The sequence below is a fragment of the Salmo salar genome, chromosome ssa02, assembly GCF_905237065.1.
Source record: "Salmo salar chromosome ssa02, Ssal_v3.1, whole genome shotgun sequence".
In the NCBI taxonomy this organism is placed as follows: Eukaryota; Metazoa; Chordata; class Actinopteri; order Salmoniformes; family Salmonidae; genus Salmo; species Salmo salar.
In genome coordinates this window covers 84,675,106-84,695,022 of record NC_059443.1, presented here as the reverse complement: position 1 = coordinate 84,695,022, position 19,917 = coordinate 84,675,106, and the positions used below count along the sequence as shown (strand labels likewise).

The 19,917-nt window shown below is 40.2% G+C and overlaps 1 protein-coding gene across 2 annotated transcripts; it reads left to right on the top strand.

The window, feature by feature from the left end:
- The first annotated feature begins 902 nt into the window (after positions 1-902).
- Positions 903-17,222, top strand: LOC106593232 (zinc finger protein OZF-like). Of its 2 annotated transcripts, none has more exons than XM_014184590.2 (2): positions 903-1,526; positions 16,382-17,222. In XM_014184590.2, exons 1-2 carry the CDS (start codon positions 1,127-1,129, stop codon positions 16,927-16,929), a joined length of 948 nt encoding a protein of 315 aa, XP_014040065.2. In that variant the 5' UTR covers positions 903-1,126; the 3' UTR covers positions 16,930-17,222. The 2 variants fall into 2 exon arrangements, with proteins under 2 accessions (XP_014040065.2, XP_014040052.2); XM_014184577.2 differs by lacking the exon at positions 16,382-17,222 and adding an exon at positions 7,742-9,142.
- Positions 17,223-19,917: the final 2,695 nt, after the last annotated feature.

The window sequence follows — 19,917 nt, the reverse complement described above, 5'->3', positions numbered from 1 at the left end:
ACCGATGGCAAAGGCAGATTAGCCACTCGTCGCCGGATCCTCACAAGGCACCCCGATCTGCTTCCGCGAAACCTCCGAGTAACAATTAAACAATTAGTAACAATTAAACATAGTTAGTTTGATAAAATAAGTAACAGTCATCAGATTAATGATAGTCACATCACAACAATTTTTATCTGAATAAGAAGAAAATGAATATTTTTAACTGTGTTAGCCACTAGTGGACATTGATTATGTACATGTACATCTATGTACTTACAGAAATGAGCTCTTCTGAGCGGGTGATTGGATGGCTGGAAGGTAGACAACACAAGACAACGTGTCAGTCAGAACATCAGGAGAGCTCTTCTGAGTGGGTGAATGGATGGCTGGAAGGTAGACAACACAACATGTCAGTCAGAACATCAGGAGAGGTCTCTTCTGAGTGGGTGAATGGATGGCTGGAAGGTAGATAACACAACATGTCAGTCAGAACATCACTAGAGGTCTTCTGAGTGGGTGAATGGATGGCTGGAAGGTAGACAACACAACATGTCAGTCAGAACATCAGGAGTATTTTTCCAGGTTAGGACAGATGTTTCTACTACAGTGAATATTAACCAATGAGGTGGGTCTTTCCACATCCTACCAACCCAACAGATGTTTTTACTACAGTGAATATTTACCAATGAGGTGGGTCTTTCTACATTCTACCAACCCGACAAATGTTTCTACAACTGGGATTACTAACCAATGAGGTGGGTCGTTCCACATCCTACCAACCCAACAGATGTCTACTACAGTAAGTATTAACCAAAATTGAAACTTCCCTCGACTGTGTTACCCTTCCAGCCAGCAGATGGCGATGTGCCTGTTTCAGGCAATGCTGCCAGTGTGACGTATAATCTAATGGACGGGACGCTTCTTCAACAACAACAGCGAGTTATCCATCTCTGTATCTTTCTAGCCAACATAGCCGAAAACATTCAAGCTCTTTATAAGCTTTCGGTGTATATTAGACACAGTGTTATAAACACACTTGTCGTATCTACTAGCTAGTTACCCAATTTAATAGAATATTTACGTTGTTGTTAGTCAGCTAGCTAGCTGGCTGGGTAAATTAGCAGTAGTGCTAGTCTAGTCACTAATGCTAACTAGCTATCTAGCTAACATCCCAACCATGAGCTCACTAAACGACTCCCCTTCTGAAGAGGGGATCTGCTGGACGGAGAAAGAAACTCTGGGGCTGAACATTGTCGTGAAAGAGGAGAAGGAAGAAGAGGATGTCACAGTAAAAAAAGAAGCCGAGATTGAGGCTGTTACAGTGAAAGAAGTTAAATTGGCAGAAGATGAAGACGCGTTCAGAGTGAAAGAGGAGGAGGATGTTACAGTAAAAGAAGAGGAGAAAGAGGAGGATGCAGTATTTGGATTGGGGGAGGTGACTATCACAGTGAAAGAAGAGGCAGATATTTTTGGAATGAAGGAAGTGGGGGAGATTACTGTCACATTGGAAGAAGAGGAGGAGACAGGAGATCTGATTAACAAGAGTGAGTAATATCTTAAAAACAGGGCTACAAACTCTGCAGTTGTTGAACCGATGTGTGGTTTTAAAGGGGCATTCCACTGAAGTTCTACACTTTAATATTTCTGTACTGTAGGAATTGTGAAAGATACAAAGAGTGGGGGGGCGGCCAACAAAACGTTTATGGAGCAAATGCTTCAAAATATAATTTTCACTACATTTGTGAATAACTCTTTCTGTAGTGCTTTGCTCAGTGTCTATGCTTGACATCACATTAATGCAAAAATCAACTCATGTCTGACTTCAAATGATGAAGAGGACAGAATCAAGACAAGGAAGGATCATTTTGATCAGGATGAAATGTAAAAAAGAAATGACCACAGGTTATTTAAAAGCCGACGGAGTTAGTTTTGTGCCAACAGAAATAAGGGGTTAAATGTGTGTCCAAAAAAAACAACAAATATTTCCTTATCTTTTTTTATATCTGCTAGATCAAGGACAGACTTCAAAACCTTAGTCAAAATGTTGATTAATAAGGAATGTCTTTTTTGCCATTTATGAATGTGTTATTAAAATGCGTTTCTATGGGCTATAGTAGTAAAGGACAAATAAAATATTTTATCAAATGTTTAAATATTTTTGTGGGGATACCTAAAGGGATCCTACAATTCTTAATCTAATAGCTAAATGATCAACAGCATAACCATCTTAAAACAAGTCCATATGTTAGCTTAGTCAATTCTTAATCTAATAGCTAAATGATCAACAGCATAACCATCTTAAAACAATTCCATATGTTAGCTCAGTCAATTCTTAATCTAATAGCTAAATGATCAACAGCATAACCATCTTAAAACAAGTCCATATGTTAGCTCAGTCAATTCTTAATCTAATAGCTAAATGATCAACAGCATAACCATCTTAAAACAATTCCATATGTTAGCTCAGTCAATTCTTAATCTAATAGCTAAATGATCAACAGCATAACCATCTTAAAACAAGTCCATATGTTAGCTCAGTCAATTCTTAATCTAATAGCTAAATGATCAACAGCATAACCATCTTAAAACAAGTCCATATGTTAGCTCAGTCAATTCTTAATCTAATAGCTAAATGATCAACAGCATAACCATCTTAAAACAAGTCCATATGTTAGCTCAGTCTAAAAGCACCAACATTCCTAATGTTGGAAATTTTGGAGAAATTACCATTTCTGTCTAACAGTTACACTGTTTCTTTTCTTAACCTTTTGTAACACAAGTTGATGTTTTAAATTCCCCAAAATAAGCATATATTAAAACATTTGTACACGTTTTTTTGTCAAATTTTGTGTTTACAAATATGTTTTTCATGTTTTGAATAGTTATTTTGATATATTTCATCTATTCCATGTTATTCATTCAAAAGTTTCTGTGATAGGCTGCGAAATTGGCAATTGAGCTAATCTGACGACCTAAAATGGTCACCGATATGGCCGTTATAGGCAATGGAACGCTATGGACTCTGGAAGTCAACTCCGTTATAGGCAATGGAACGCTATGGACTCTGGAAGTCAACTCTGTTATAGGCAATGGAACGCTATAGACTCTGGAACTCAACTCCTTTATAGGCAATGGAACGCTATGGACTCTGGAACTCAACTTCTTTATAGGCAATGGAACGCTATGGACTCTGGAACTCAACTCCATTATAGGCAATGGAACGCTATGGACTCTGGAACTCAACTCCTTTATAGGCAATGGAACGCTATGGACTCTGGAACTCAACTCCGATGTAGGCAATGGAGCACTATGGACTCTGGAACTCAACTCCATTATAGGCAATGGAACGCTATGGACTCCGGAACTCAACTCCGTTATAGGCAATGGAACGCTATGGACTCTGGAACTCAACTCCATTATAGGCAATGGAACGCTATGGACTCTGGAACTCAACTCCGTTATAGGCAATGGAACGCTATGGACTCTGGAACTCAACTCCATTATAGGCAATGGAACGCTATGGACTCTGGAACTCAACTCCTTTATAGGCAATGGAACACTATGGACTATCAACTCTGGAAGCTTAATTGGAATTTACATATTTGCGTTCTTTTTTATGTTATAGTGGCTGTTACTCTCCCCAGGGGCCAAATGTGGGGTGTCTCCACATCTATATTTGTTCATACAGTACCAATAGAAAGTCTTCACCCCTCTTGGATTCATTTTCTTCAGTTTATTCAAATTCTACAGCACAACGGCAGAGTCATGTCCTAAGTGTAAAACAAACAGTGACTCCATGATTCAGGCCTTCTGGGAGTGCTATAAAGTCCAACAATTATATTGTTAGATTAAAGGAGTAACTCTGTTAGACTTAAAAAATTTTCCCCACCTCAAGTTCAACTGTCAGAGTCAGTTGGAACACATAGCTAAGCCCAATAATATCCACACCAAACCATAGCTAAGCCCAATAATATCCACACCAAACCATAGCTAAGCCCAATAATATCCACACCAAACCATCGCTAAGCCCAATAATATCCACACCAAACCATCGCTAAGCCCAATAATATCCACACCAAACCATAGCTAAGCCCAATAATATCCACACCAAACCATAGCTAAACCCAATAATATCCACACCAAACCATAGCTAAGCCCAATAATATCCACACCAAACCATAGCTAAACCCAATAATATCCACACCAAACCATAGCTAAACCCTATAATATCCACACCAACCATAGCTAAACCCTATAATATCCACACCAAACCATAGCTAAACCCTATAATATCCACACCAAACCATAGCTAAACCCTATAATATCCACACCAAACCATAGCTAAACCCAATAATATCCACACCAAACCATAGCTAAACCCAATAATATCCACACCAAACCTAAACAAAAGTTTCTTAACTTTATTAGGGTAATATCAAACGTAGGCCTGAGTCAAGTCATTGTTTATGGGGAAAATATGAACAGGTTGTTATATTGCAGCATTAAATTAAGTTTAGCATCTCACACTTTTTCTGTTTCATGGTTTGTGTGAGTAGCCCTATAGGCCAACTGGTAATTACATTATGTTGCAGAAAACACAACAGTAACTTAATTATGCCAAAGAAAACAGAATTAAACAAAACACTTGTTGCATACCATTCTAGCCCCATCTTAACCCCTTATGTACTATTCTAGCCCCATCTTAACCCCTAATGTACCATTCTAGCCCCATCTTAACCCTTTATCTAACATTCAAACCCCATCTTAACCCCTTATGTACCATTCTAGCCCCATCTTAACCCCTTATGTACCATTCTAGTGCCATCTTAACCCCTTATGTACCATTCTAGCCCCATCTTAACCCCTTATGTACCATTCTAGCCCCATCTTAACCCCTTATGTACCATTCTAGTGCCATCTTAACCCCTTATGTACCATTCTAGTGCCATCTTCACCCCTTATGTACCATTCTAGCCCCATCTTAACCCTTATGTACCATTCTAGTGCCATCTTAACCCCTTATCTAACATTCTAGTGTCATCTTAATTTAAGTTGTTGTTAGAATGGTACATAAGGGGTTAAGATGGGACTAGAATGGTACATAAGGGGTTAAGATGGGGCTAGAATGGTAGATAAGTGGTTAGGTTGGGGCAAGAATGGTAGATAAGGGGTTAAAAGATGGGGCTAGAATGGTACATAAGGGGTTAAGATGGGGTTAGAATGGTACATAAGGGGTTAAGATGGGGCTAGAATGGTACAATATAGGTTAAGATGGGGTTAGAATTGTACATAAGGGGTTAAGACGAGGTTAGAATGGTACATACGTGGTTAAGATGTGGCTAGAATGGTACATACGTGGTTAAGCTGTGGCTAGAATGGTACATACGTGGTTAAGATGTGGCTAGAATGGTACATAAGGGGTGAAGATGGGGCTAGAATGTTACATAAGGGTTGAAGATGGGGATAGAATGGTACATAAGGGGTGAAGATGGGGATAGAATGTTAGATAAGGGGTTAAGATGGCGCCAGAATGGTAGATAAGGGTTAAGATGGGGCTAGAATGTTAGATAAGGGGTTAACCCCTTATGTACCATTCTATTAGCAAACCAACAATTGGCCTCTAGGTGTCGTTATGGCAATTAAAGGGAGATAAAACATTTCTATGCATTTCTATTCAATAATAAATCTCCCCAAATAAGTTCTATACATATTTTATTTTACATACAAAATGGCTCAGATGCAGAGGTCGGATAGACAGATAGCAAGGATTATACAAGATGCTTTTTTCCAGTGGAGATTAGTTGATGAATTTCCTGGGAGGGCTGTGGGACAGTGGAGATTAGTTGATGAATTTCCTGGCTGGGTCTTCGGACAATGAATGTATAGGATTGATTCAAATGGAACTGTTAACATTACCGAGGTAGTATTGTGAATAACTAATGGCTATTAACCAATCGGCATCCAGGATCCAAATGCAAAGTTGAATAATGAGTGATCTAGTAATCAAATAAATAAAAAATACAACAGGAATACAACAAGCCCTTAACCAACAATGAAGTTTTAAGAAAAATACGTGTTAACCTGTTGGGTCTAGGGGGCAGCATTTGCACGTCTGGATAAAAAAAATGTACCCGATTTAATCTGGTTACTAATCCTACCCAGTAACTAGAATATGCATATACTTATTATATATGGATAGAAAACACTCTAAAGTTTCCAAAACTGTTTGAATGGTGTCTGTGAGTATAACAGAACTCATTTGGCAGGCAAAACCCTGAGACATTTTCTGACAGGAAGTGGATACCTGATGTGTTGTATTGACTTTAAACCTATCCCATTGAAAAACACAGGGGTTTAGGAATATTTTGGCACTTCCTATTGCTTCCACTAGATGTCACCAGCCTTTACAAAGTGTTTTGAGTCTTCTGGAGGGAGATCTGACCGAACAAGAGCCATGGAACGATGATGTCCCACTAGACACCTGGCGCGAGTTCATGTTGGGTACCCTCGTTCCAATACGTTATAAAAGAGTATGCATTCGTCCACCTTGAATATTATTCATGTTCTGGTTAAAAAGGCCCTAATGATTTATGCTATACAACGTTTGACATGTTTGAACGAACGGAAATATATTTTTTCCCCTCGTTCATGATGAGAAGTCCGGCTGGCTTACATCATGTGCTAACGAGACGGAGATTTTTGGACATAAATGATGAGCTTTTTTGAACAAAACTACATTCGTTATGGACCTGTGATACCTGGAAGTGACATCTGATGAAGAGAATCAAAGGTAATGGATTATTTACATAGTATTTTCGATTTTAGATCTCCCCAACATGACGTCTAGTCTGTATCGCAACGCGTATTTTTCTGGGCGCAGTGCTCAGATTATTGCAAAGTGTGATTTCCCAGTAAGGTTATTTTTAAATCTGGCAAGTTGATTGCGTTCAAGAGATGTAAATCTATAATTCTTTAAATGACAATATAATATTTTACCAATGTTTTCTAATTTTAATTATTTAATTTGTTACGCTGACTTGACTGCCGGTTATTGGAGGGAAACGATTTCCTCAACATCAATGCCATAGTAAAACGCTGTTTTTGGATATAAATATAAACTTGATAGAACTAAAAATGCATGCATTGTCTAACATAATGTCCTAGGAGTGTCATCTGATGGAGATTGTAAAAGGTTAGTGCATCATTTTAGCTGGTTTTATGGTTTTGGTGACCCTGTCTTTGACTTGACAAAACATTACACACAACTCTTGTAAATGTACTGTCCTAACATACTCTAAATTTATGCTTTCGCCGTAAAACCTTTTTGAAATCGTAAAACGTGGTTAGATTAAGGAGATGTTTATCTTTCAAATGGTGTAAAATAGTTGTATTTTTGAAAAATTTGAATTTTGACATTTATTTGGATTCAAATTTGCCGCTCTTGAAATGCACCTGCTGTTGATGGAGTGCACCACGGGTGGCACGCTAGCGTCCCACCTAGCCCCAAGAGGTTAAGTAACAAATAGATAAATAAAAACAAATAAAGAGCAGCAGTAGACTGTGGCAGAAACTTTTATGTACAAACTAAGTTACAAATAATGCGAAAAAACACGCACAATTGGTTAAGAGCCTATAAAACGGCAGCCATCTCCTCCGGCGCCACTATATATTACAACAGGGTAATGGATTAAACCTCATAGGAAGAGCAGGAGATTTCATTCAGATCTCTCTGTTTAACTAAATACTCTGTCTTTGGCAGGAGAGAGACCAGACTCTCACTCTGACAGAGGGAAGAAGAGTCCTTCAGGAGAACCAGACCCAGAGACGCCAAAACCAGTGAGACGACACCACTGCTCCCAGTGTAATTTGAGTTTTAAGTTGTTATGGAAGCTGAAACAGCATGATAGGACACACACAGGGGAGAAGCCACACCACTGCTCCCAGTGTGGAAAGAGTTTTACCCTGTTAGGGAACCTGAAAAAGCATAAAGGAATACACACAGGAGAAAAGCCTTTCCAATGTTCCCAGTGTGGAAAGAGATTTTCACGATCACAGCACCTAAAATCACATGAGAGGACACATACAGGGGATAAACTACACCACTGCTCCCAGTGTGGAAAGAGATTTACCCAGTTAGGGAGCCTGAAAAAGCATAAAGGAATACACACAGGAGAAAAACCTTTCCAATGTTCCCAGTGTGGAAGGAGATTTTCAGGATTGCAGCACCTAAAATCACACGAGAGGACACACACAGGGGAGAAGCCACACCATTGTGCCCTGTGTGGAAAGGATTTTACCCAGTTAGGGAACCTAAAAAAACATCAGATGAAACACACAGGAGAAAAGCCTTTCCAATGTTCCCAGTGTGGTAAAAGATTTTCACGATCACAGGAACTAAAATCACATGAGATGACGCACACAGGGGAGAAACCACACCACTGCTCCCATTGTGGGAAAAGTTTTACCCAGTTAGGGAGCCTGAACAAACATAAGAGAATACACTCAGGAGAAAAGCCATACCACTGCTCCCAGTGTGGAAAGAGTTTTACCCAGTTAGGGAACCTGAACAACCATAATATAATACACACAGAAGAAAAGCCGTTCCAATGTTCCCACTGTGGAAAGAGATTTTCACGATCACAGGACCTAAAATCACATGAAAGGACACACACGGGGGAGAAACCACACCACTGCTCCCATTGTGGAAAGAGTTTTACCCAGTTAGGAAGCCTGAACAAACATAAGAAGAGAATACACTCTGGAGAGAAATCTTAACATACTTTCCTGGACAGAGGACTTGAAATCACATGACAAAATAGAGAGGCTGTGTTCTGACGTCTGTTTTTTTATTAAATGTTGATATGAAAAATATGATTTGGATATTTTAAAATTACAGTTATTAAATAGATTAGTAGAATGTGCATTTCTTGATTTTAGCCTAGAAATGTTCTGAATTTAGTAAAAAGCATTTCATTAAAGCAACATATCTTTTAATATAAATCTGAATATCAATTAAATATGGAACACCACTAGTGGACATTCATTATATACATCTATGTATTGTTACATGTAGGCGTATTATAGACCTAGATGCTTATTTAGAAATATTTTGATATTATCTGTTTATTTGACTGAATAAATCAGAAATTGCCTAAATACAGATGTGTAGTAGATGTAAAGTTTGTTTTCAATTCTCACTCATAAAAATGTTTCACTAATCAGTCAACACATGCTTCTCTTTATACATCTCAATATAATATTGTTAGCTTTCTAGTAAAAAAAAAAATTATACTTTTGGTCTGAAAACAAAAATATATTTTTTTGTACCCCTTATTCTCCCCAATTTAGTGATATCCAATTGGTAGTTACAGTCTTGACCCATCGCTGCAACTCCCGTGCAGCCTCGGGAAAGGCGAAGGTCGAGAGCCGTGCGTCCTCTGAAACACGACCCTGCCGCACTGCTTCTTGACACACTGTTCACTTAACCCGGAAGCCAGGCGCACCCAATGTGTCTTAGGAAACACTGTACAACTGGCGACCGTGTCAACGTGCACCTGGCCCGCCACAGGAGTTGCTAGACTGACACTCGCAAGTGGCTGAATGATTTATTGCCATCATTGCCACCTTTGTCTACACCTCCCAGGGCATTTGAACTGGCATTTGAACTGATTCCAGAGGCCGACCCAAAACAATGCCGCCGGAGAAGAGGGTGCCGGAGCGGCCTTCTAGTGAGGCTTCGGATGCGCGCACACCATCCACCGCTCCTAGTATATTACTCGCTAATGTTCAGTCCCTAGTTAACAAAGTCAACGAAATCTGGGCAAGAGTTGGTTTCCAAAGAGATATCCGGGATTGTAACATACTCTGTTTCATGGAAACATGGCTAGCTGGGAACGTGCTGTCGGAGTCCCTACAGCCAACGGGATTCTCAGTGCATCGTGCCGACAGGAATAAACATCTCTCCGGTAAGAAGAAGGGAGGGGGTGTATGTTTGATGATTAACGACTCATGGTGTATTTGTAACAACATACAGGAACTCAAGTCCTTTTGTTCACTTGACCTAGAATTCCTCACAATCAAATGCCGACCGTATTATCTCCCAAGAGAACTCTCCTCGGTTATCGTCACTGCCGTGTACATCGACGTCTTGCTTCCAGACAAATTAAACAACTTCTTTATGTGCTTGAGGACAATACAGTGCCACCGATGTGGCCCGCTACCAAAGACTGTGGGCTCTCCATCTCCGTTGCAGACATGAGTAAAACATTTTAAACCTGTTAACCCTCGCAAGGCTGCTGTCCCAGACGGCATCCCTAGCCGCGTCCTCAGAGCATGCGCAGACCAGCTAGCTGGTGCGTTTACGGACATATTCAATCAATACCTATCCCACTCTGCTGTCCCCACATGCTTCAAGATGGCCACCATTGTTCCTGTTCCCAAGAAAGCCAAGGCAACTGAACTAAACCATGAAGTGCTTTGAGAGACTAGTCAAGGATCATATCACCTCCACCCTACCTGCTTACCGCCCCAATAGGTCCACAGACAATGCAATCGCCATCACACTGCACACTGCCCTATCCCATCTGGACAAGAATGCTGTTCATTGACTACAGCTCAGCATTCAACACCATAGTACCCTCCAAACTCATCATTAAGCTTGAGACCATGGGTCTCAACCCGGACCTGTGCAACTGGGTCCTGTACTTCCTGATGGGCCGCCCCCAGGTGGTGAAGGCAGGAAACAATATCTCCACTTCGCTGATCCTCAACACTGGGGCCCCACAAGGGTGTGTTCTCAGCCCCCTCCTGTACTCCCTGTTCACCCACGACTGCGTGGCCATGCATGCCTCTAACTCAATCATCAAGTTTGCAGATGACACAACAGTGGTAGGCTTGATTACCAACAACTATGAGACATCCTACAAGGAGAAGGTGAGGGCCCTTGGAGTGTGGTGTCAGGAAAATAACCTCTCACTCAATGTCAGCAAAAACAAAAGAGATGATCGTGGACTTCAGGAAACAGCAAAGGGAGCACTCCCCTATCCACATTGACGGGACAGCAGTGGAGAAGGTGGAAAGTTTTAAGTTCCTCTGTGTTCATATCCCCGACAAACTAAAATGGTCCACATACACAAAGACAGTGTGGTGAAGAAGGTGCAACAGTGCCTCTTCAACCTCAGGAGGCTGAAAAATTGTGACTTGTCACCGAAAACCCTCACTAACTTTTACAGGTGCAACTTTGAGAGCATCCTGTCTGGCTGTATCACCGCCTGGTATGGCAACTGCACCGCCCACATCCGCAAGGCTCTCCAGAGGGTGGTGCGGTATGCACAACGCATCACCGGGGGCAAACTACCTGCCCTCCAGGACACCTACAACACCCGATGTCACAGGAAGGGATAAAAGATCAAGGACAATAACCACCTGAGCCACTGCCTGTTCACCCCGCTATCATCCAGAAGGCGAGGTCAGTACAGGTGCATCAAAGCTGGGACAGAGAGATTTAAAAACAGCTTCTACCTACAGACTTGATATCATTGGCCACTATAATAAATGGAACTCTAGTCACTTTAATAATGCCACTTTAAGAATGTTTACATATCTCGCATTACTCATCTCATATGTATATAATGTATACTGTATTCTTCATCTAGGTTAGCACCAGCTGTTCTGGATGACTGTGTGATAACGCTCTCGGTAGCCGATGTGAGCAAGACCTTTAACCAGGTCAACATTCACAAAGCCGCGGGGCCAGATGGATTACCAGGACGTGTACTCAAAGCATGCGCTGACCAACTGGCAAGTGTCTTCACTGACATTTTCAACCTCTCCCTGACTGAGTCTGTAATACCTACATGTTTCAAGCAGACCACCATAGTCCCTGTGCAGGTGGTAAGGGTAGGCAACAACACGTCTGCCATGCTGATCCTCAACACGGGGGCCCCTCAGGGGTGTGTACTTCGTCCCCTCCTGTACTCCCTATTCACCCACGACTGTGTGGCCAAACACGACTCCAACACCATCATTAAGTTTGCTGACGACACAACAGTGGTAGGCCTGATCACCGACAACGATGAGACAGCCTATTTGGAGGAGGTCAGAGAACTGGCAGTGTGGTGCCAGGACAACAACCTCTCCCTCAATGTGAGCAAGACAAAGGAGCTGATCGTGGACTACAGGAAAAGGCGGGCCGAACAGGCCCCCATTAACATCTACAGGGCTGTAGTGGAGCGGGTCGAGAGTTTCAAGTTCCTTGGTGTCCACATCACCAACGAACTATCATGGTCCAAACACACCAAGACAGTTGTGAAGAGGGCACGACAAAACCTTTTCCCCCTCAGGAGACTGAAAAGATTTGGCATGGGTCCCGAGATCCTCAAAAAGTTCTACAGCTGCACCATGGAGAGCATCCTGACCGGTTGCATCACCGCCTGGTATGGCAACTGCTTGGCATCTGACCGTAAGGCGTTACAGAGGGTAGAGCGTACGGCCCAGTACATCACTGTGGCCAAGCTTCCTGACATCCAGGACCTATATACTAGGTGGTGTCAGAGGAAGGCCCATAAAATTGTCAGAGACTCCAGTCACCTGAGTCATAGACTGTTTTCTCTGCTACCACACGGCAAGCGATACCGGAGCGCCAAGTCTAGGACCAAAAGGCTCCTTAACAGCTTCTACCCCCAAGCCATAAGACTGCTGAACAACTAATCAAATGGCTGCCGGACTATTACATTGACCCCCTTGTTTTTTACACTGCTGCTACTCACTGTTTATTATCTATGCATAGTCACTTCACCCTACCTACATGTACAAATTACCTCTAACCTGTACCCCCGCACACTGACTCGATACCGGTAACCCCTGTATATAGCCCCGTTATTGTTATGTTATTGTGTTACTTTTCATTATTTTTTACTTTAGTTTTTTTGGTAAATATTTTCTTTACTCTTCTTGAACTGCACTGTTGGTTATGGGCTTGTAAGTAAGCATTTCACGGTAAGGTCTACACATGTTGCATTCGTCGCATGTGACAAATAAAGTTTGATTTGATTTACTATCTATTGCTTCAGCCGCTCTAACACTGCTCAACCATATATTTATATGTATATATTCTCATCCCATTCCTTTACTAGATTGTGTGTATTAGGTTTTGTTGTGGAATTGCTAGATATTACCTGTTAGATACTGCTGCACTGTCGGATCTAGAAGCACAAGCATTTCACTACACTCATAATAACATCTGCTAACCATGTGTATGTGACCAATAACATCTGCTAACCATGTGTATGTCACCAATAACATCTGCTAACCATGTGTATGTCACCAATAACATCTGCTAACCATGTGTATGTCACCAATAACATCTGCTAACCATGTGTATGTCACCAATAACATCTGCTAACCATGTGTATGTCACCAATAACATCTGCTAACCATGTGTATGTCACCAATAACATCTGCTAACCATGTGTATGTCACCAATAACATCTGCTAACCATGTGTATGTCACCAATAACATCTGCTAACCATGTGTATGTCACCTATAACATCTGCTAACCATGTGTATGTCACCAATAACATCTGCTAACCATGTGTATGTCACCAATAACATCTGCTAACCATGTGTATGTCACCAATAACATCTGCTAACTATGTGTATGTCACCAATAACATCTGCTAACCATGTGTATGTCACCTATAACATCTGCTAACCATGTGTATGTCACCAATAACATCTGCTAACCATGTGTATGTCACAAATAACATCTGATTTGATTTGAAGTGCTAAATGTGATTATGTTCTTTTTTTTAATAATGTAGGAATTGTAAAAACGACACTATGTAGGCTAATAATGGACTGAACGAGCCTGACGGCTTACAGGAGATGTTGAATATGGAGATTCTCCTTTTCAAGCTTAATAATGTCAAAATACATTTTGGACTTTTAACAAAAAAATGGAGTTTCACTGAACAACTATGATCATTACTGCTGTCCCAACCAGTATGTACTTCCCAAAAAAATTTTAAGAAAAAGTTACATGCAACCTAAAATAACACCTTTAAATAACTTGTCTGGGAAATAAGTGTCCATTTTTAGGCCCAAATCCACCTCCGGCACACCAGGAGGATAAAAATGTAGATGTTCTCTGTGTGTACCCATAGTGATTACGCCCTCTCCTGGTGAGAATACGTTAGTGTAGGCTATCTTTAGTATATTGTTATGTAGGCCTACAGTGTTTTACAGGCTATGCATTATTATTATAATGCTCCACTATCGTCACATGCGTTTTGAATGGAGCATTAAAGACCGTCAATGAACAGTTGATGGGAGAGGGGGCTCTAAACCCATGGTTAAAGTGCTCTATTGATTTCATCAACAGCTTTAGCAGTGTGTACCACTTAGAAGTGATGATGATAACAGTAGCCTACATGACTGCTATCTGACAAATTCAGAAGGCTCTTTGTTTGTTGTAAACACCTCATTTATCTTTTTTCCATAAAAGCACATGGATGTGTGAAACAGATAAACAAAAATTAAAATGTTGTCCAAAGTTAGTAGTAGCTGGTAGTCTAGTCAACGTTAGCAGTAGCTGGTAGTCTAGTCAACGTTAGCAGTAGCTAGTAGTCTAGTCAACGTTAGCAGTAGCTAGTAGTCTAGTCAACGTTAGCAGTAGCTGGTAGTCTAGTCAACGTTAGCAGTAGCTGGTAGTCTAGTCAACGTTAGCAGTACCTAGTAGTCTAGTCAACGTTAGTAGTAGCTGGTAGTCTAGTCAACGTTAGTAGTAGCTGGTAGTCTAGTCAACGTTAGCAGTACCTGGTATTCTAGTTAACATTAGCAGTAGCTAGTAGTCTAGTCAAGGATGCATCAGTTAAATATTGAAACACAACATTTTGTTACAGAGCAACGGAACAAAAGGAAACGTTGAATTTGTAGGTTTAAAATATCCCTCTAGTGTCCAGGGTTGACCTATTTTAAGAAATACCATGTGGATCTAAAGTCTAAGATCTTTGATAGGCTGAAGAATTTGCAACATGATATAAATCACTGCCTCCTGGTTAGGTTAGCATAATGCTAACTTGTGCCATGTTATCTGATGGGACCAGCTACAATTTAGCGTTCTGTCACGTGCAAGTAAATCAACTATTTTAATGTTGAGCAGGAGAACCTGTTTAAAATTAAATGTTTGCTTATTGTTAGCTAGTGGTGCTAGACTGTTCGCAAGTATGGCCCCTGTGAGTTTGTTAGTCTTCAAAACATGAATAACCTTGACATTATCTATTATTATAGGGCTCTGCTCAGCCTAAAGACATGACATTAGGCTGAGCAGAGCTCTATAATAATAGATAAAGACATGACATTATCTATTATTATAGAGCTCTGTTCAGCCTGTAAACATGACATTATCTATTATTATAGAGCTCTGATCAGCCTGTAAACATGACATTATCTATTATTATAGGGCTCTGCTCAGCCTAAAGACATGACATCATCTATTATTATAGAGCTCTGCTCAGCCTAAAGACATTACATTATCTATTATTATAGAACTCTGCTCAGCCTAAAGACATGCCATTATCTATTATTATAGAGCTCTGCTCAGCCTATAAACATGACATTATCTATTATTATAGAGCTATTATAGAACTCTGCTCAGCCTATAAACATGACATTATCTGTTATTATAGAGCTCTGCTCAGCCTAAACATTACATTATCTATTATTATATAGCTCTGCTCAGCCTAAACATTACATGATCTATTATTATAGAGCTCTGCTCAGCCTATAAACATGACATTATCTATTATTATAGAGCTCTGCTCAGCCTATAAACATGACATTATCTATTATTATAGAGCTCTGCTCAGCCTATAAACATGACATTATCTATTATTATAGAGCTCTGCTCAGCCTATAAACATGACATTATCTATTATTATAGAGCTCTGCTCAGCCTATAAACATGACATTATCTATTATTATAGAGCTCTGTTCAGCCTATAAACAAGACATTCCATGAGAGCAGGATTACATTTTTTACATTTTAGTCATTTAGCAGACGCTCTTATCCAGAGTGACTTACAGTAGTGAATGCATACATTTCAATTCATACATTCTTTTTTTTTTTCTTTTTTTTTCTCCGTACTGGCCCCCCGTGGGAATCGAACCCACAACCCTGGCGTTGCAAACACCATTGAGCCACAGGGACGCCGGATTAGATTTGCATCTCTACATCATTAAATCTCACCAAGTTTATTTTGTATTATGAAATGTTGTGAAGACTGATCTCTGCCTATTGTGGGATATAGTCTGGATTAAACCTCAGAGGAAGATCGTTTTATCATGTGTAGGTTTCCTTCAGTTCTCTGTTTAATTAAATTATATGTTTGTCTTTGGTAGGGGAGAGTCCAGACCCTCACTCTGACAGCAGGAAGAGTCCTTCAGGGGAACCAGACCGAGAGATGTCCAAACCAACAGGACAACACCACTGTTCCCACTGTGGAAAGAATTTGACTCATTTACGGAATCTGAAAATGCACAAGAGAATACATACAGGAGAAAAGCCTTACCACTGTTCCCACTGTGGAAAGAGTTTTAGGTGGTACGGGAGCCTGAAGGAGCATGAGAGAATACACGCAGGAGAAAAGCCTTTCCAATGTTCCCATTGTGAAAAGAAGTTTACCTATCGAGAGAACCTGAAAATGCATGAGCGAATACACACAGGAGAAAAGCCTTACCAATGTTTCCAGTGTGAAAAGAGTTTTACCCAATCATGGAACCTGAAAAAGCATGAGAGGACACACACAGGAGAAAAGTCTTTCCAACATACTAACACACAGGAGGAGAAGACATACCACTGCTCTCATCGTGAAAAGACATTTTCACAGTCGGAGGACCTTAAATCACATGAGAGAATAGAGAGGCTGTGTTCTGACTTATGTTTTTGATTAAAAATTTGTTTTTATGACCATTAAATAAAATGGCATGTATGAAAGTTAAAAAAAAGACCTACTTGAGAAATTAAATAAATGTGTTAAATGTTAAAATGTGTATTTTGTTGAAAATAATTAAGTAGATGAATAGAATGTGCATTTCTTCATTCCAACCTTGAAACCTCTTTAATTTGTTTCATTGAGTTAATTTGTGTTTCTAGTCTAGTAGCTAAAAGTGTATGAAAATGTGATGTTCTGATAACGTTGCTAAATTCTTGACATTAAAAAAACATTCACTACCTCGTGAATTGTTCCCATCAGTATTTTTCCACCATGTCAGAGTGCTGATTTATAAAGGATGTAGTTAACGTAACATATTTTTGTCTGAATAGAATTCAAATTTGGAACGTCACTAGTGGACTGTATACAGCTACATCAATGTATTCTTACATTATATAGAAGCAGTACTGACTGAATAATATATTGCCTTAAATGTAGCTGTGCAGTTGATTATTTATTTATTTAACCTTTATTTAATTAAGTAATCATAATATATTGAGACATACAAAAATAAACATATGTTGGTTCAGACTTTTAATGAGAATTGAAAACATACTAAGTGGCGAGTGGTGCAGCGGTCTAAGGCACTGCATCTCAGTGCTAGAGGTGTCACTACAGACACCCTGGTTCGAATCCAGGCTGTATTACAACCGGCCGTGATTGGGAGTCCCATAGGGCGGCGCACAATTGGCCCAGCGTCATCCGGGTTTGGTTGGTGTAGGCCGTCATTGTAAATAAGAATTTGTCCTTAACTGACTTGCCTAGTTAAATAAATGAAGAAAAAAAAGGTTTTGTCTGAATGTAAAATAAACATTTTCCTAAACTGCGTTGCCCAGTCAGCAGATGGTGATGTGCATCTTTCAAATCAAATCAAATCAAATGTATTTGTCACATACACATGGTTAGCAGATGTTAATGCGAGTGTAGCAAAATGCTTGTGCTTCTAGTTCCGACCATGCAGTAATATCTAACAAGTAATATAACCCAACAATTTCACAACAACACCTTATACACACAAGTGTAAAGGAATGAATAAGAATATATAAAAATATATGAATGAGTGATGCCCGAACTGCATAGACAAGATGCAGTAGATGGTGTAGAGTACAGTATATACATATGAGATGAGTAATGTAGGGTATGAAAACATTATATAAAGTGGCATTGTTTAAAGTGGCTAGTGATACATTTAATTACATCAAGATGACAAGATGCAGTAGATGGTATAGCGTACAGTATATACATATGAGATGAGTAATATAGGGTATGTAAGCATTATATAAAGTGGCTAGTGATAAATTGATTACAAGTTGCACAGGGCGGGGTCGAGACCCAGGGCCTCCAGCTTAATGACGAGTTTGGAGGGTACTATGGTGTTAAATGCTGAGCTGTCGTCGATGAACAGCATTCTTACACAGGTATTCCTCTTGTCCAGATGGGTTAGGGCAGTGTGCAGTGTGATTGCGATTTCTTCGTCTGTGGACCTATTGGGGCAGTAAGCAAATTGGAGGGGGTCAGGTAGGGTGGAGGGTGTCAGGTAGGGTGGAGGTGATATGGTCCTTGACTAGTCTCTCAAAGCACTTCATGATGACAGAAGTGAGTGCTACAGGGCGATAGTCATTTAGCCCAGTTCCCATATTTTCTTAAATATTTTCCAACCTCATATTTTAAAGGCTACTAGAATATGAACTTAGTAGCACAGACTAGATCCATATAACGTTGAGAAATAGTGCATTGTGGGAAGTTTAGAAGATACCCTGGAAATAAGTTAATAAATACGTAATAACGCAAAAACATAACTGTTTGTAGTTAATAAGTAACCAGATCGTGACCACAACTAAGTTACTAAGTATTTAACCACACTGTGTTGTTACATTGGTGAGTAAAAACTCATGCTTCCTACGCTGTCTGAAAATAAATATACATTTTGTTCAACTGCGTTACCCACTCCAGTCAACAGTTGGCGAAGTCAGACTTTAAGGTGACGTTTTTAGTGTGACGTATAATCTAGTGGACGGAACGCTTCTTTCAACAGCAACAACAGTTCGTCAGCCACCTCGGTAGCTTGCTAGACAAAATAGCGGAAACAATAAAGCTCTTTAGACGCTTTCGTGTATATTAGCCACTGTGTTTTAAACCCACTTATGTCGTCTAGTTATTTATCCGGTTTAATTTCATATTTACATTGTTGTTGTTATTAGTCAGCTAGCGGGCTGGTTAAGTTAGCATTAGCCTAGCTAACTAACATCTCCGACCATGAGCTCACTAAGCTACTCTCCTCCTTCTAAAGAAGAGGTCTGCTGCACGGAGAAAGAAGCTCTCGTCAAAGAGGAGGAGGAAGAGGAGGCTGTTACAATACAAAAACAAGTAGAGGGTGAAGCTGTTACAGTGAAAGAAGAAGAGAAATACGTTTCCGTTAAAGAAGAGGAAGACGCGTTCAGAGTGAAAGAGGAGGAGGAGGAGGAGGAGGATGTCACAGTAAAAGAAGAGGCAGAGGAGGATGCTGTTTTTGGAGTGAAAGAGGAGGAGGGGGAGATGACTGTCACATCGAAAAAGGAGGAGGAGGAAACTGGATATCTGGGCTCGGTTTCCCAAAGGCATCTTAAGGCGTCCAATGGTTCTAATGATGAACTTAGCTGTAAGATGGTTTTGAGAAACCGGTCCCTGATTAACACTAGTAAGTACTGTCTTAAATACAGAGGCACAAACTCTGCAGTTGTTGAACTGATGTTTGGTGTTAAAGGGGAAATCTGCAGTTGCTACGTCCATATTGTGACTTTTAAATTATTTATATATAGCTATTGATTCATGAAGAATATAACACATGCCTCATGAGCTTAGTTCAACTGTTGTACCCCATCAGATCCCCAAATAAGCTTTTTTTACTCCAATGTTTAGAAACAATGTAAATCAACACTGTATAGCCTCAACATGGTTAAAACT